General features: G+C 39.0%; 1 protein-coding gene across 1 annotated transcript in view; it reads left to right on the forward strand.

The window, feature by feature from the left end:
* The first annotated feature begins 2,597 nt into the window (after window positions 1–2,597).
* The window catches only part of LOC107297267 (ras and Rab interactor 3-like), a 35,699-nt gene continuing 20,160 nt past the window's right edge, over window positions 2,598–18,136 (forward strand). The window contains exons 1-3 of the mRNA XM_015826633.1: window positions 2,598–2,686; window positions 4,254–4,443; window positions 11,213–11,327. Coding sequence (XP_015682119.1) covers window positions 2,598–2,686; window positions 4,254–4,443; window positions 11,213–11,327 — 394 coding nt within the window. The remainder of the gene's footprint in view (window positions 2,687–4,253; window positions 4,444–11,212; window positions 11,328–18,136) is intronic.

The following is an 18,136-nucleotide window of genomic DNA, read 5'->3' on the forward strand; positions in this document are numbered from 1 at the left end:
GCGCCCTTAAGACATGGCTATTTCAACTAGCAGGACTGGCCTAAGGGGTAATTTTTAGCGGGGTTTTAAATATAATTTTAAAATAACAAAGACCAATCTAATATTTCTTTTTAATTATGTTTTAATGATAGTATTTTGGTATTTTTTGTATTTGTTTTTATCAGGCTGTTAGCCGCCCTGAGTCCGCAAGGAGAAGGGCGGGGTAAAAATCCAATAAATAAATAAATAAATAAAATAAACTGATGTTGGAATTAATCTGTGTTTTATTTACTTGAAAAATTAGATTTATGTTACAGTGTACATACAGAAAAAAAGTAGAGTGAACTCTGTGACTTATTACTTTTTCATATTACCCAGTAGCCACAATGATTTTGCAAATGTGCAAAGTATCTTTCAAAGTCTAGAGCATAGTTTTAAAAGGCCAGAACCAACCTCAAAGTAAAATGGTTTAAGAATAAGCAGAACATAATCCAGCAGAAGTGCAACAATCTGTTTTAAAACTAAAGGGGCTTTCATTTTTAGACACTCTAATGTGAATCAAGGGATTCTACAGCTCAGTTTGCCATTAATAGTTTGATTTTTAAGTTATGGTGATCACTGTAATAACAAAAAAAATATTATTAACTTTTTTTTTTTACAAATTTTATTAAATGTACATTTTAAAAACAAAAATGGACATGCTTCAACTTCCCTGGCTTCAACAGTGCTATTAGTATTACCTTATGTTACAGAAAGAAAAACAGAAACTTAAAATACATTCTTTAACAGGACAAAGTATAACAAACTGTGCGTATAACATCTGTAAAATTTTTGATAAACCATCTTTCAATCGTCAACATTATATTTACATATCTTTCAGTTGGGCCCGAAAGTAGGTACTAATAAGAAGTCCTTATGATATCAACTAGTCAATCAATAATAGTCTCAGCAATCCTCCTTATCTCCAACCAATCGTACAAATTTTTCCAAATTTCATAATACTCTGTTTCAGTTTTATAAAAAATATTATTAACTTCATCATTTGGGGGAACAGGAAAAAGACTGTATGCTATATATTAGGGTTGTACAGTACATAGATCAAGATTCAAAGGACAAAATGTGATTTGGATGTTCCTGAATATGAATGGTAGGAGCTGTCAGGAACACCTTACACCAATTTGTCTTTTCTGGAGACTATGCATCAGAGGCAGATGGCAGCCAGATTTTTTTGGGGGGGGGGGGGTAGGAAATGCGATACTTTTTAAATGTCCATCATTCCTGAAAGAGGCTGTATGGTGTTTTAGTCAAGATGGTGGCCAGGGTTGCATGATTGAAGCTCTGCTCCTTTTTCACATGTGTTGTACACACAATGCGTATAAAAGGTAAGTAAGGAAAAGGTTGTAGAAAGAAGTGAATTATGATAAAATCTTGGAAAGAGAAGTTTGATTAGAATTATATATATAACTGTCAAGAGGAAGATAGGAAGATGATAGATAGACAGACAGACAGATAGATTCTGTTTTTTAATTTTCTTTTTCTATCTTTTCTGTCTTTTTCTTTTTCACATTTACTTTACTATATGTATATATATTTGAATGTATTTCCTATTATCTATGTAAAATCTACCATCAAATTAGCATCTTGACTTTTTAACACCTCAACGCTCCCGCTCAATGATTCATTCACTTCAAGTGGGAAGAGGCCCATCACATGCCTGATACTGCCCACAGCAGCAAATGGGAAGTGAAATGATTAAGCAAACAAATACACCAACATTTTGAACCCAAGCAGTTCCCAAAGCCTGATTAAATAAATGCCTGATCCAGTCTGCAATCCTCTTACCTTGAAATAAGACCATATCATTACCTAAATTATTCTTCTGCATATATTCTGAATTAAATACAGCATGCATGTTTAATTACTGCTTAATATACCCTAAACCTAATTACTGCATTTAAATTTGGAAAGTCACTTCCAAATTTTATTACAAGTTTGGCTCCAGTTTTTGCTTTATGTCACAAACACAAACTGTTGCAGCTCAAGAGCAAATTGCTAGTGTATATTAATATTATTTGTTCTGGCTTAGATGCTAAGCCAGAACAAATGGATGCTAAGCAGGGGGCCTTCTTGCTAAGAAGGAGAAGACATATGCTTTGTTTAACTTAGCTCAATGAAAATCCATTTACAACAAGTACAACCATCATATCAAGGCCTCATAATAACAGAATCTGAGTTTCCTATTGCTGCAAGTACACATATGGAGGATGGGGAGTCAAAAAGTCAAGATGGCAACCTCAACCATGCAATCAAAGACTCTCCCCACTTAACACTGGGAGCATTCAAGAGCCTTTCTTAGTGGCTGTCAGTCATCATGGTATCAAGTTGTGAAATTGGAGAGGTGCTGGCTTAAGGATGCTGTAAACAACACTTTTATATTAAAAGTTTCATGAGAAAGGAATTATGTGTTGAAGAGAGGAAGTGGAAGATATTCCACTGCATACTGAAATGGGATGTTTTGACTGAGAAAAAAAGGAATCAGATGTGATAGGAAACCTCTCCTATTCAGAACTGACTATTCCTACTGGCTGCAGAGGCATCACCGAAAGAAAAATAAAAACATGGTAATGTGGATTTTTAGGAAAATTATGGCCTTCCTTCATGGTGGAAATAGATGGGGGAAGGAGACACAAGGACTGGGTGAGAATCAGTAAGTTTCTGTCAGGCCAGTGAAGATGCTCAGAAAACTTATCTGAGCCAATCATAGACTGAATAGTCCTTTAGATGAAGATTTATTTATTTGATTTATTTATTAAATTTACATGCTGCTCCAGTTCCTCGATAAAGTGACTTTGGGCAACTCTGATGCCATCAAAGAATAGATGGTCTCCTTACAATTTGTAAAAATAGCTTATTTGAGTCAAGCTTAATTTCTGAAGGCCATATCAATGTAAGTTCCATGGCCACAAATAGAATGGCTTCCTGTGCTTGGTATTAACCAAGTCCAAATGTATGTAGCTGCGTTGAGATCAGCCAATGTTAAGTTCCATCATCTGTTTTGGTTCTTGAAATATTGGACTGTCCTTTATAAAGCAGAATGCTGACCATCCTTTGAGACCCTCCCTCATTATCTTTCAGCTCCAAATCTCTTAGTTCCTCCAATATGTTTGGGCATTATGGTTTACTGGTACCATCATGTGTTTTTTCTTGCAATAATATCACAGGCAGCAGGGGGAAGTTTAAAATATCACCCTCTGGAAATGCTGCTCTTTGCAGCTGCTCTTTGCATCTGTGAACAAATCTAACTTTAGATAGAAAACAATCTAAGTATTTTTAACTTGCTAATGATCCTCTTGCAGAGTCACTGTAGGGACCCACTAACACTTTCCTTTGCTTAAGTTCTGGCCTGCTGTAACCTGCCCTCTCTGATAATCATCTCAAAATGCAATTTGAAAGTGGAAGCAGCAAACTGCTTTGCTTGCAAGCAGAGAATCTATTGCGACAAACTGATAGGTGTTTGAGTAAACAAAACAGATATTTGACAAACTTGTAAAAACAACAAGATTTGGAGTGTTCTGGTGGGAACGTGCTCTATACTTCTGATTTAGAAGTAGTAGGTTATTTTTAGACCTTTTGTTCTTAGCAGTTTTAATTGATCTTGAGGTAACATAGAACAGGCGTCTCCAACTCCCAGGCTGCGGCCTGTTCAGAACTGGGCCGCACAAGCAGCGGGCAAGCACGCAAAACTCCACTTGTGGGAGCGGCGGGTGGCCCGCTGCTTACACAAATGGAGCTGCGCACATGAGTGTGCTTGCCCACTGCTTGCATGGAACCATCCCCTCTCCCCCTGCCGCCATTGCCGTCCGCAAAGCCAGAAAGGTTGGGGACTACTGACATAGAAGTAGAAGATACGTTTTGCAAAGTCCTAGAAACATCTCACCAAGCTTTCCAGAATAATTTGTCAATTTGACTCTACTATTTTCACTCCTTTAAAATTTCCTCCTCCATAGTCACACATGCTTGCATTTGAATGTGCGCCTTTCTTTAGAGAGTAATGTAGATTTAAATTATACTAATCCTATAGCCATTAACTTCTGCACTGATTCAGTTATGTACTTAAGGACCATAAATTCAGAGTGTTTGAAGCTAATCCTAGCTGAATCACTGCAAGTTCTCATCCGCTGCATAATGCACTCACACAGAGAAATATATATAACATTTTTATTAAAGACAAATTGCTATTAACAATCTGATTGGGATTTGTTTTATTTCTCCAGGCCTGCTACAGAGACTGGAGAGGAGGAGGAAGATAAAGGTCCACCAACTCAGCCTGTTGCTCTGAGGAATTGTTTTCACCTGCAGAGGAACAGTATCCTTGAGAAGCTCATCAAAAGCTGCCCAGTTTGGCTTCAGTTTGGCATCAATCTGGAAAAGGCTTCTGACATACTCTGCAAGGAACCATCGGGGGTACAGTTATGCTTCTTCAAATATAACTCAGTTCTTCAGGGATCAGATATTCTTTCTCAAACCTCGATCTAATCCTGAATCAGATCTTTCGGCTAATCTGCATTTGACCGATGGCTTTGTTTCCCCATTATAGATTTGTCACTTCCTCAAGTGTTCATAGGACTGATTGTAAGATAGCACTTACAAAGGGCAGGCATAAATAGTACAGACTGGCCTTAATCAGCTTGCCCCTCATCAGAATTGCCAACCAACATGGACTGTCTCATCTTAGAACAGACATGTCGAACACAAGGCCCGGGGGCCAGATGCAGCCCACGAAGTGGTTTCATGTGGCCCATGAAGCCATCCTGGAAACAGTGAGGGAACGGCCCCCGCTGCCTTGGCCCTGGCCCAGGCCAGCCGGGAGCCAATGTACAATTTTGTGGTGGCCATCTTGGCACTTGCCCCGGTGGACCATGCCTTGGCACTTGCCCCGGTCCCACCCCCTTCTGCCAGAGACCCTCAGATCTGTCTCACTCCTGCCCAGGCCCCCACAGTCACCCTTGACGCGAATGATGTAGAACTGGCCACGCCCACCCAGTAGGCCTCGCCCACCCCATCCATGCCCACCCAGTAGGCTGCACCCACTCTGGCCACACCCACCCAGCCCCCCAAGGGCAACCGCAATGCTGATTCGGCCCTCAGTGAAATTGAGTTTGACACCCCTGTCTTAGAAGCATCAAGTTGGGGAATGCAGGATAGCCTGAGAGTGGCAGGCATCAGGAATGACAGGTTATTGTTGTTTACTAGCCTCTCCAGGTGGGCTATTCAGAACTAGATACAGCATATGATTTATTCATTTGATTTATTTAAAAATTCATATGCAGCTTTTCCAAACAAACTTTTTTTCCCCAGGACAGTGTGCAAAACATTTTAGAAACTGGCATCTGCTTCTAAGTACATGCTTAGCTGAAGAATTTATTTTATTTGACACACAAGGATTGAATTTTCCTTATTATAACGATCGCATTTGGTCCAGGGAGAGGGAATTTTTAATTATTGATAATATAGGGTTGCAATTTAATGAATGAATGAGGATTGAATACAAAAATGGAGTAACCTGTACAAGACAAGTATCTTGTGGTGCTTTGGTCATGAATGAGCATGAGAATGACTAAGGACTGAGTCTTTCTCTTATCTCCTAACTTTAATTTCTCTTGTTTACCATTTCTCATTTTTCCTTTGCTTTATATAATGTAGCTTATCCAAAAAAAAGTGTTGTGTGATACATATGCATGTATGGAAATCTAGTGACATTTTACTGAGATCTGTTGGGAGATTTTGTTCCATCTTTTGCTCTGCTTCAGTTTGCAGGGATGAAAAGAAAATACACCTTGGATTTATTTCCACACTAACTTTTGTAGCAATTGTGTTGACCATAAAATACTTTATAACTATTACATGATTGAAAAAAAACACAAAGGCTGTAGCTCGTTGATATTCGACAAGTGCTGCTTGTAAATAACTCAAATCTGCAATACAAAATTACACTTCAATTCCCATTTACCAAATCTCTCATCTTTTATTATTCCTTTGTAGTACCAGCTGCTATCTTTGAATAAAAGAAACAAATACATACCACAGCAGATTGCTAATACATATACTCTTATTTGGTCCTTATCAACCTTCTCAGTTCAGTTGTCCCAGAATTCCCAACTTCGCTATCTGGAAGCCAACAGATTGGGGAAAACTGGTGGATATATTTATTTTTACACCAATCCTTTCCACAGAGAGCCTTTCATCTCCTTATTCCCTTATATATCTCATCTCTACTTTCTTCTAAACCCAGCTCCATTTGCATTTGTTTTGCTGCTCAGTCCCAGTGGCTCTGTCCTTAGCAGTCATTCCCTCTAGCGCACTTCTGCTTCCTTTCTTGTGTCATTCTGACTTCCAAAAAACCTTCTCCCCACTTTAGAGACAGCTCTTTACAATAGACAGGCCTCGGTAGAGAATATGAAAGGGCTAAAAGCAGAATGGATAATCACAATGAAGGCAGCTTTGTATCTCAACCGACTTATTTATGCTAGTCTCAAATGAACCGGATCACAGGGAATAGGAAGGTAGTCTAATTTTCAGATGCGAGTAATAAAATTCAAAGCACGTCTTTTTTTTTTTTACAAAATTCTAGAAGGAACAGTAGATAAATGGGTTACACAATGGTGAAGATTCAATATATTAAATAATGTATTTTGAATGGGCTTTCAGTGCCCCTGAAAGAAATGTTGGGATCTTGGTGGACACCTGATTGAAACCATTGATATATTCTGCAGTAGGGTAAAACAAAAATTAAACTATAGGCTAGGGCAGGGGTAGGCAACCTTGGCTCTTTTATGACTCATGGACTTCAACTCCCAGAATTCCTGAGCCAGCATGGCTGGCTCAGGAATTCTGGGAGTTGAAGTCCATGAGTCATAAAAGAGCCAAGGTTGCCTACCCCTGGGCTAGGGATTGATGAGGGAAAAAGATGCAAATCCATGGCATGGCTTTCTTTGCTATGTAAGATATAGTTTCCATGTGGTGGAGCCTTCTGTATTTCTCATAGCACCTAGGTCTTAAGTGGAATGCCTTAAGAATCGACTGCTGTGCCTTCTTCAGAATCATTTTGAAGGCAGTGATACTCACAGAGGAGTGGAGTGATAGGAATTGGAGGGCAACTGATGTAAACTGATCTCAGCTTTTCTTTTGTAAGCACACCATAATGTCACTTCCATGTAAAAGGGGGTTTGTGTTGCAATGGTGCAACTGTCCTGGTCATTTTGATGATAAATCCTACAGGTGCTTCTGCCTGAAAATATGATGTGGCTGCGGTTTTACGGGGTGTTTTTTGAGAAAACAAGATAGAAAGCTTTCCAAAGTTATTTCATGGACTTGGCATTGGAACAAACATGTGTATCAACAGACGCTTAGGTTTTGTCCCTTGCTTTATCTGATAGTACTATGCTATACTTCAAAAATTAAATTTGGTGCAGGACTGAAGACAACATCTCTTGACAACAGCATGATAACAATAATGAAGAATGTTTTAAGAACAATAAAATTAGGAAAGCACTGATACTTCCATTTCTTAACACGACAAAGAAAACCTTACTTTAGCTGTGGATAAACCCATAGTTATAATTATATGGAAGTTTTTGTTATCGTTATAATGAGTGACTAGAGTGGTGAAATTGTTTTGAGGAAACTTGTGGATTTGATTTCAATAGATTCAGAAATGTGTGAAGGTTTACTTCCATGAAAATATCTCAGTATGCACTAATTCTGCCTTCCCACCTATTAAATAAGTTTCTTTCATTTCCTTTTATCAATACATTTTTGCTATTACATATTACATGCTATTGCATATTACTGCATCATTAGCATTGCTAGCTTTACCTTCCCACTTTTTGTAATAAGAGCAGCAGTCTATAATTAGTCTATAATTAGTCCATTTTTAAAGCTCTTGACATTCTATTTAGCCCAAGTCAAAATGTCAGCTATAAGTCTTCTCATCCAACTTACGCATGAAAACCATCTGGGTGACTATGGGCCAGTTATTCTTTCTCAGTCCAATCCACAATCAGAGAGTTATTGTTGTTGTGGGAAAAATAAGAAGAGGAAGGAGTATTAGGTATGTTTGCCACCTTGAGTCATTTATAAAAATAATAAATGTGGGAAACAAATAAATAAGGACTTTGTTTTCTATTTTAAGGGCAAGCTAATATAATTTGTCATAATTAGAGCTCAGGCTCTAATTAAATGCTACAGAAAGGGACAAAGTAGGTATTACCTATTACTTAAGCAAACCTTATAAAAAAAAATTAGTGATTAGGGGATCATTAGTAGGCAAAATGGGGGCAGTAAAAGAAGCATTTAATCCCTTGTTAGGGCAACTAAATTTCCAAGAATAAAAAGGCATATTAAATTGTAAAAATGTATTTATTAATGTTAATTCGTAACTCAATTTCCCAAGAGTCCTGAGCAAAATTTACAATAAATAAATAAACTTGGAAATTTAATATGTGGGAAAAGTTATTTATAACAAAGCAGTTTTCAATACTTACAAACTTTTCCTGTTTCCTATTTGTGATCACATTTTGGACAATATTATTTCCAGGTCAAAGCAAGTTAGTCAATGACTGAGAAACAATAGACTCTTTGAGCTATGATTCAGAAAATGAAAAAAGGAGTAGATCCTCTTTTCCATTCCACAATCCATTAAGAAGCTCTCCCAAACTGGATTGTGACAACAAAGTGAGATCATTCATCTATGTAACAGTTCTGACATTCATTAAGAGAGAGGACCTAGAGGAAATCCATGCTACCATAGAAGGATGGTTTCTGATTCATTTGGCATGCCGAAACCATTAGGATCAGGCATTTCTGTAGGTCCTTGACATATGTTCTTCCTACTTTTCCTGCAACTAACATTTCCTCCTACAAACATTTTCCCACATTTTCCTCTCAGCTGGATTCACCTTCCATGTTAGAATCCAGAATGGGTTGTAAGGCTATAAGAATTTCCAGTTAAACTTAACAGATGGCACAAAAGCTGGGAATCCATACTGATCTTACTGAATCAGTGTGGTGGCTGAATCCGTGTGATAAAGCTAGCTGCACAATGACCAATGTCCCCTAGTGCTTAAATTATTCAAACTTATACACATAAATGCACCAGGAATATGTGGCTATAAATTCGACAACCAAGCCATCAGTCAAATGCATGTTCATTATACTGTCTCTTTTTAGGGGAAGCAAAGTTATGCAAAATGAAGAAAGGAAAAGCACATTGTTTCTCCTTCATTCGATACGTTGCCTTTTGTACTTCAATGTTCTCATTTTTTTCAGGATTTCATTAAATTTATTCAACCATCATTCCCTTGACTTTCCTGTTCTTCTCAGCCGATTCCCTCCTTCTTCCTTGTTTTTGCAATTCAGTCCTTATTCACTCAATGTGTGAAAGCCACCTGAACATCCTTTTCCATTTGTCTCTCACATTTGTGTTCAATTCATGTTCATTCAGAATCCATCCATTTAGAATCTATTTACCCAATCTCTTATTATATCACCACACCCTGATTCAAATTATATTTATGTTCCTCCTTTCATTCAACTATTTCTTTTGATATACCCAGACTTTGAAGTGGACAAATTCTGCTATATATATATATATATATATATATATATATATATATATATATATATATATATATATATATATATATATATATATATATATATATATATATATATATATATATATATATATATATATATATATATATATATATATATATATATATATATATATATACAATATATATCTATTTTTTTTAACATTTCATTCCTCATGACAAAAATATATGCTATGCTTTGCCTTTCCAAAAGTATTTGCACATCTTAAAATTTCTGCATCTAATTTCTCATCATACAGTTTTCAAGTTACAAATTCATCTACTTGTTCTTGTTACTCATTACTTCTGGGTAAGTTTCTCTCCATTTAACCTGTCAAACCTTGATCTTTATTAATTTTCAGATCCATATTTCTTGTTTCATCAAATTATACAATCTACCTAATCACCAGCAGTAAATAATTTGAATTCTTGCAAACAACATGATCTCATTTACAAAGAAAAGTACATGTAAGAAAAAAAATCCTTGTCTTGTTTCTTTCTCAATGTAATTCATTTGTTCTCATGCAAATTTTATTTCAAGAGTTTAACTCCTAGACTTTTTGAGTCAATTGACTTTTGGTCATTTCCCCCCCCCCCTATCCTTCAGAGTCAGAAACATCTGCTTCATATTTACATAATGGCTTTGTCTGGCCTGAGAATCATTGATTCCTGCCTTCTTGGCTTTAGCCCATACAGTACCTTTCTTTCACTTCATTTATTAAGTCATATTATTTACCATTTACTGTTCTCAAATAACAAGTTGCGGTCTTGGATATCGTCACCAGACTGGCCCATGTATGTTGACCTCTGCCTGACATTATGGATTTCTTCGACTGAAGCTTTCACATAAACATTTTTTATAAGTTGGAGAAGAAATAGACCAACTTACTCATTATAATGGTTCCACATGCAGTATTCTGTGCTGCTTGTAATGACAGAACTGATGAGCTTGGACACATTCAGCCAAAGCACAAAGTCCACAAGCGCAACCAAAACTGAATTCTATCCCAAGCATGCTTATGTTATGATATGCAAACGAAGAACTTTAGCTGTAGGCCAAGACACTGCTGCCCATATCCCATCAACTAGGAATGTTTCTTTTACAAGACACCCAAATCTGTAATGACTCTGAGCAGTGATTGACATACTCAGGGTATAATACCAAGAATACAGAAATTCACTTCCATATCCTTACAATGCATAAATGCATACCTGCACATTTATGCATTCAGTTTATCTGATTCAAAATGATGTGAACTCTTAATAATTATATAATTTTCCAGTAGAAGCACATCAGCTTTTCTTCTTCAAATTTCTTCAATAAGAAAGAAAGCAAATTCATGGGGGTACAGGTTACTGCTTTAAATGTTATAACTACACACCAAACTTGATTTTAAAACAATCCAAACATTTCTTCCAGTATTAAACTGATCATAACAAGAATATGTGAAACTGTAATTTTGGTAAGAATGTAATAAAATTGTGTGTTCATTTTATACTTCAAACCTGATATTTTTAAATGAGGGAAAAATATTTTTATATTCTCATATAATCTCATTTGCCTCTTTTCCTCTGTTTAGATATTTCTGGTTCGGAAAGATGAGACCTTGAAAAATCTATTCCTGTTAGTTCATTTTCCAGCCCAGAAAGAGGGATGTGACATTCTAGAATACAAGATAAAAGAAGAAAAATCATGTAAGTTTATCTTCCTTCTTGAAACACATTCCACATATTTATGCACACTATACCCACATTATGATCTGTTTCAGTACACATATTTACAGTATATTTGTCTGCATATACATTTGCTATGAACTTTAGATTCTGGGGCTTGAACGGTTGCAGGAATTGGGTTTATTTAGTCTAGCGAAAAGAAGGACTAGGGGTAACATGATAGCAGTGTTCCGTATTTGGGGAGCTGCTACAAAAAAGAGGGGATTATCCTATTTTCGAAAGCACCAAAAGGCAAGACAAGAAGTAATGGTTGGAAATTAATCAGGGAGAGAAGCAACCTAGAACTAATGAAAAATTTCCTAACAGTGAGAACAATTAACCAGTGGAACTTGTTGCCTTCAGAAGTTGTTGTGGGTGCTCCATCACTGGAAGCTTTTAAGAAAAGACTGGATGGCCACTTGTCTGGAATGGTATAGGGCAGGGGTAGGCAACCTTGACTCTTTTATGACTCGTGGCTGGCTCAGGAATTCTGGAAGTTGAAATCCACGAGTCATAAAAGAGCCAAGGTTGCCTACCCCTGGTATAGGTCTCCTGCTGGAGTAGGGGGTTGGACTAGAACAGGGCTTTTCGACCTTTTCACCCATTGTACCACTTTTAGGATATGGCAATATCTGAGTACCACCAGTCGCCTAGCAAGGTGTCAAAAACTTGATGACCAAAAAAAAAAAAAGGAAAAGAGTGATAAAGTACAGGTAGTCCTTGACTTACAACAGTTCACTTAATGACTGCTCGAAGTTACAATGGCACTGAAAAAAGTGCCCCCCAAGCCACAGCCGAGCAAGACACCTGCCTGCCCATCCGGTGGCACTCTTCCTCCCGTCCGAGGTTTTCATTGTTGTGAGCATTTCTGTTGAGGATTGGCAGCAGGGGTGGGGGTGGGGGTGGGGGTGTTTGGTTTTTATTCCCCCCATCTGCTGGGTAATTGCAGCAGGTTTTGGTCACTTCACATGACCCTGGGACACTGTGACCATCATAAATATGAATCAGTTGCCAAGCATCTGAATGTAAATCACAAGACTCTGGAGATGCTGCAACATTCCAGCTGATCGACGCGTCTTCTCGGCTCAGCAGAAGCACCAGGATCATTGCTGCTCTCCAGCTGATTGGTGCTTCTTCAGGGCTCAGCAGAACGTGGTCCTAGTCGTGGCCCGAGGTCGACCTCGGACCACGACTAGGACCGCGAAGACGACTCGGGACTGTCGGGACTTCTTTGTGGCTAGTCGACCTTTCGCCGTGACTAGGACCGTGATAGTGACTCGGGACTGTCGGGACGTCGAGGTCAGTAGAGAGCGAGTCCGAAAACGTCACGACGGTGGCCAAGTCGAGTAACCCCTCCCCCGCTACCACTTTTCTAGGATGGTCGCGTACCACCTGCCAGGTGCCAATGTACCACAGGTGGTACCCGTACCACTGGTTGAAAAGCCCTGGACTAGAAGACCACCAAGGTCCCTTCCAACTCGGTTATTCTGTTAGGACTGTAGGACTGAGTTGGATCTTCTCAGGAGTGCTGTCCTTTGAGAGAGGAAGAGATTCTTCCTTGGTGTTGTTGTTTTTTTAGCAAGATGATTTTAAAATTATATTAGACAAATTCAGAGAAGATAGCACTATCAGAGGTTATTAGCCATGATAGATAAATGGATATTATAGGTTCAGGAGTATTATATTGCTTAATCTCAAATGCTGGAGACCTACACTAAAGAAACGCTCTGTTTATGGACCATTTAATAATATTTGGCTGACCGATACTAAAAACCAAGTGCTGGACTAGAATATTGGCATCTGGTGGTAATGTAGTAATAAATCTGTTGCCAGATGGTGATAGGCTTCTTGTCTTAGTGTATCAGAAAATCTCTGTGCAGCTCACTGTTTCCAATGGGTGGAAGTTTATCCATCAGGAAAAAAACACTGATGAACAAAAAATGGAACAGCAGAGCTATTATGATTGAAATGGAAAAGCAATACATTTTTCATATTAGAGAGATTGTGGTCAAATGGTCTGTGTCCTCTTTGTCATAGTGCACAAGATTGTGGCTACTCAATTCTTGTCTAGGCATTAACACTGAGGGGCAGTTTTCAAGAATGTTGCTCTCTTTTCTTTCCTAGCTGCCCATTTTATACAGTATTGAACTTTAGGGAGCTCTCATTTTTTTAATCTTTAACCAACTAAGATTGGACAGCCCTTAAAATAAAATGCAGCAAATTTGGACATATGGCCACTTTAGCTTGGAGCAGCCGTTAATATTATGAGGTTTCCAATTTTCCTATTACGAATCTTAGAAAATCTACGTAACTTATGGACAAGGAAAACGTTACAATAGGTTTGACCACTAACCATCCCTTAAGGTGTTTTCGGAACAGAAAGACTTATTCCGACTACACGTCTTGTCTTTTTACGTACTTTTTCCGACTGGGACTTAGTCCTTATGACACAATATGTGCTACGATGTGGTCAAAATGAACGACCGAGTATTTCCCTCTACTGTAAAAGGAAGCTTGAGTTTTGAAATGGGTTGTGTGTCCCTCCTTAATCACCACATCTCTCTGGCAATTTTCCAGGTTACTTTTCATTTCATTGCTGTTCCCAATTCCTGGTAATAAGGTGATTAAGTGAATGCAAATGCTAATGGCTATTCCAGAGCATTAAAACATTTAGCATGCTGCTCTCTGTGGCTTGGCCCACAGTGGCCTCTTGCAGATTAATTCTTTTGTCCTAGCTATTCTCAGAAGCCACATTCTCAAGTGCAATGAGTTGTGTCAAAGAAGCCAAACATTAAAAGTGAGTGAGTGTGTGTGTGTGTGTGTGTGTGTGTGTGTGAACATGCTTCCATAGCATTCCGCAATTTGAACTTCACAGTGTCCTCCTTCCTGAAAAAAAACTAAGTCTTTGATTCCTCGGCACACTTGATCTCATTTTCTGATAAGCAGCATTGCACACCCTGATATTTGCTGAGCTGCTGCTTTTGGAAGGAAGTAAAAAAAGTGCAAACATTTCTCAGAATAGCTTACACTGACATGCATCTGTGCCTAGAACTAAGGAAATACTTAGGGAATGTTCATGGGTTTTATGGCATGCAACATGTCGTGATTAAGACAGAGTTAAATTAGCTTGAACAATCCCAGAGGTATGATATCACTGCTGCATTTCTGCACTATTCATATGGAAACTAATGAGCAAATGGAAGGGGAAAAAAACAAGACAGAGGCTTAGAAAAGACAGCTTTACTCTTTCAATTGAACAGACCGTTTTGCTTCAGCTTGTTTCTGTAATTATCTGGAAATGCATTGCAATTCAGTATCCCTTGCAAAATATCATTAATCCTCCAAATACAGTCGAGCATATTTTAACATAATTCATGAAAAGTGTCTAGATTAATTGCATCATGGAACCATATCAGCATTGACCCTTGAGGTTACATTTGTATCCTATTGTTGAATCTTTCTGTTAGGATCAGTCATTCTGCAGCCTGCGTATGATGAGATCATTCTAGGAGGCTGGAACCAAATGGTAGTGATCTCAGCCAAGATGACCGAACACCTCCTTTTGGCTGCAGCTGGAAACTAGATGTAGCCAAATGCAGCTCTGGGTCCAAAGAAATCAAATATTAATTGGTTCCAACCAGATCTCATCACTATTTCTGATGTGGCCAAATTGAATGAGAAGAGGTGGAGTGAAGCAAGCTAACTGTTGGCTGTGTTCCAGGCTGTCTCCCAAGAAATATTGGGCACATGCTACTTTTTGAGAACTTTATCTTATGAGAGTGTTAGTCACTTTAACACAGTGGTTCTCAACCTTTTTAATGCCGCGACCCCAACCGGTCATAAGTCAAGGACTAAACCGGTCGTAAGTCGAGGACTACCCAACCGGTCGTAAGTTGAGGACTTTCCCTGCTCGGGAGCACCACGCATGCGTGGTTCCGCCCCCTGCGCCGGCCGAGGCGTAGCTGGCAAGCGGCAGAGACGGAGCAGGCTGACCACCAGCTGGCCCAGCCCAAGGGAGGTAAGGCACCCGCCAGAAAAGGGGAAAAAAATGGCGGACAAAAAAAATGGCGGACAGCCTTGCTTGGCGACCCCTGTGAAATGGTTGATCGACCCCAAATGGGGTCCCGACCCACAGGTTGAGAACCACTGCTTTAACAGATCCCAGGTGCCTCTTTGGGACCTTTACTTTTCTCCCCAGTTTATTCCTGATCCTAATGCCAATGATCCCTTGGTTATTCCTGCAGTGTACTTCTTGTAAGTTGTAGGTTCCTGGAGTGTAGATTGTCAATTGCAATTCTGCATATTACATAAAGAGGAAAAGTAATGACTGATGGAAGCATCCTAATTATCTTCCAAGATATAATAGTATCAAAGTGACTTCAGAATGTTCTCTGAAGGCCTGAGAGTGGAGTGAAGAACACCCCTTATCAGACACAGGTTAGAATGAATGACAGTTTCTTAGAAAGAGGACAGATTGGAGCAGGAGAATTAGCAGGATGAGGATACTGATAATGGTTGGAAGGCTGATCTAGACCAGGGCTTTTCAACTGGTGGTACGCGTACCACTTGTGATACTTTGCCACATGGCAGGTGGTACACGACTGCTAGCCAAGTGTAGCAGAGGAGGGGAATGAGCCAAGCCTGAGGGAGAGGCAGCTGCAGGACTGTCTGGACTTGGCAGAAGCCCCAGGAGCCAGCAGGGCTCCAGCTGATTAGCTCCAACTGATTGGCGCTTCCAGAAGCAGCTCGGAGCTGGAGGTGAACTGAAGAAAAAGGGGGGGGGAGAATGGAGAGACTATAAAAGAACGTGGTTTGGGTAGGGGAAGGGAAAAAAGACAACAGGAAACGTTTAATCCCTTTAAACAAATGTAATTAGTTTTACCCCCTTTAATTGAGTCTGTGGCTTTTAGAAAGTTTTCTTTGAAGGTAAACAGGCTTAATTTAAAGCTAAAGCTTTTCGCAATTGCCGGAGCCTTTCAGTCTAGAATTGCAACATTGTGACACGTGACATGCCTGAGGCAGCTTAAAGATCTCTGTGTGTCTCTCTCTGTGTGTGTCTCTCTCTCTGTGTCTCTCTCACTGTCTCTCTCTGTCTGTCTCTCACTCACTCTCTCACATACACACACACACACACAAACCAGATGTCACCTCCCAGGATCTTCATTTAGGTCAGGGGTCCTCAACCTTGGTAACTTTAAGATTTGTGGACTTCAACTCCCAGAATTCCTGAGCCAGCAAAGCTGGCTGAGGAAATCTGGGAGTTGAAGTCCACAAATCTTAAAGTTACCAAGGTTGAAGATCCCTGATTTAGATGTTAAAGAACAATGAAAAGACAGTTGAGCCCTCTGGTGTCTCATATTTATTCCAACAGGCAATGAGGTGCAGGGTGGTGATACCTTCCAGAGGTTTAGTAAAATTCCAAAATGCTTACAGGAAGCTATTGAGATACATTTCTGCCTACCATTTCTACAGTGGTAGGAAAACAGTTCTAGGCAACAGTAATGTGCAGCTTGACCAGAAAACGATCAATCTGACCATGCCCAAAAGTTAAAGGTAATGTCCCCCATTTTCAGATGCACATGCCATTTGTTCTGAGTTAAACTGCTAATCACCAATATATGAGTAGGGATTGATATAATCTGGGACACGGAAACCATAAATTCCTAAGCAGCACTGGACCTCATTCCTAAGGCACTGATGTTGAAAAGCTTAACCATTTATAGCATAAAGGACTCTGGCACAGTAATGAGGTCTACTGCAAGGTTTTTCTCAAAAAGTCTCACAACTGGTGTGACTGCTGCTATATTTAACTTGTAGGTGTATAAGAATTTCATCTGAGCTTCTTCTCCAGATGTCCCTACCTAATGAGGAAATGTTAGTGTCAGAGAAAGGGCCTTGTTGGAGGCAATGCAACCTCCCTCAAAAGGCTCATTTGATGCTAACATTAGGAACTTTGGGGCAATAAATCAAGTCTTTGTCTTTATTTCTCAGGAATTTTAGGAACCCTTTTGGTGTTAGAATTTAGCTATTTTCATGATTCTTTACTATGATTTTATACTTTTTAGCGATTACTATAGCTCTACTACTTCCTAAGAATGTTTTAATTCTGTTCTCTGGTTTTTAAAAATATGCTAATATTGTTTTTGTATTTACTTTTTTTTACAACATGGGTAGTACAAATACTGGCTTACAGGACATGAGATTGCTTCCTAATCTGTTCTCAGAATGAGGGCCAGGGTGCCTTTTTAGGGGACAGCAGCTTGGGGACAAACAAACGTACCTTCTGGTTGTTCAATCACTACTCCCTCTAAAGTTGGTCTGGTCAAAAGGCAGAACATTTTCCCAACAACAGCAGAGAATCAAACAGCTCTAGAAGTAGCATAAGAACAACTGCAGGCTTTCAAACTTGATCCTTTACAATGCCAAGACATTGTCTCATAGACAAACAGAGTGGAGCCTTGGAGATGTTGCTTTCCAGTCATGGTCACTGGCTTTATTTTTAGCTTCAGCAATGTGCCAAAGATAGCAGTGTCAGTTCTCCATATTTAGTAACCGTGACCGCAGCACATTGGAGCAAGCTCAGGGTCGTGCCTCTGGTGTCTTTCCATATTTTGGGTAAGTTGCCCACCTATTAGCGAGTTCTAGATAATTAGAAAATAAATGTTCTCTTATTTATATTTTCTGAGGGAAGCAAGGATGTCTCTGACAGTCTAATAGATTTCTTACAGTTTAAGTCATTTTGTGAAAGACAAGCATTGCTTTAATAGCTTTATTGCTTTAGCAGTTTTCAG

Source organism: Protobothrops mucrosquamatus, unplaced genomic scaffold (assembly GCF_001527695.2).
Source record: "Protobothrops mucrosquamatus isolate PMUCROS unplaced genomic scaffold, P.Mucros_1.0 scaffold_211, whole genome shotgun sequence".
Classification (NCBI taxonomy): Eukaryota; Metazoa; Chordata; class Lepidosauria; order Squamata; family Viperidae; genus Protobothrops; species Protobothrops mucrosquamatus.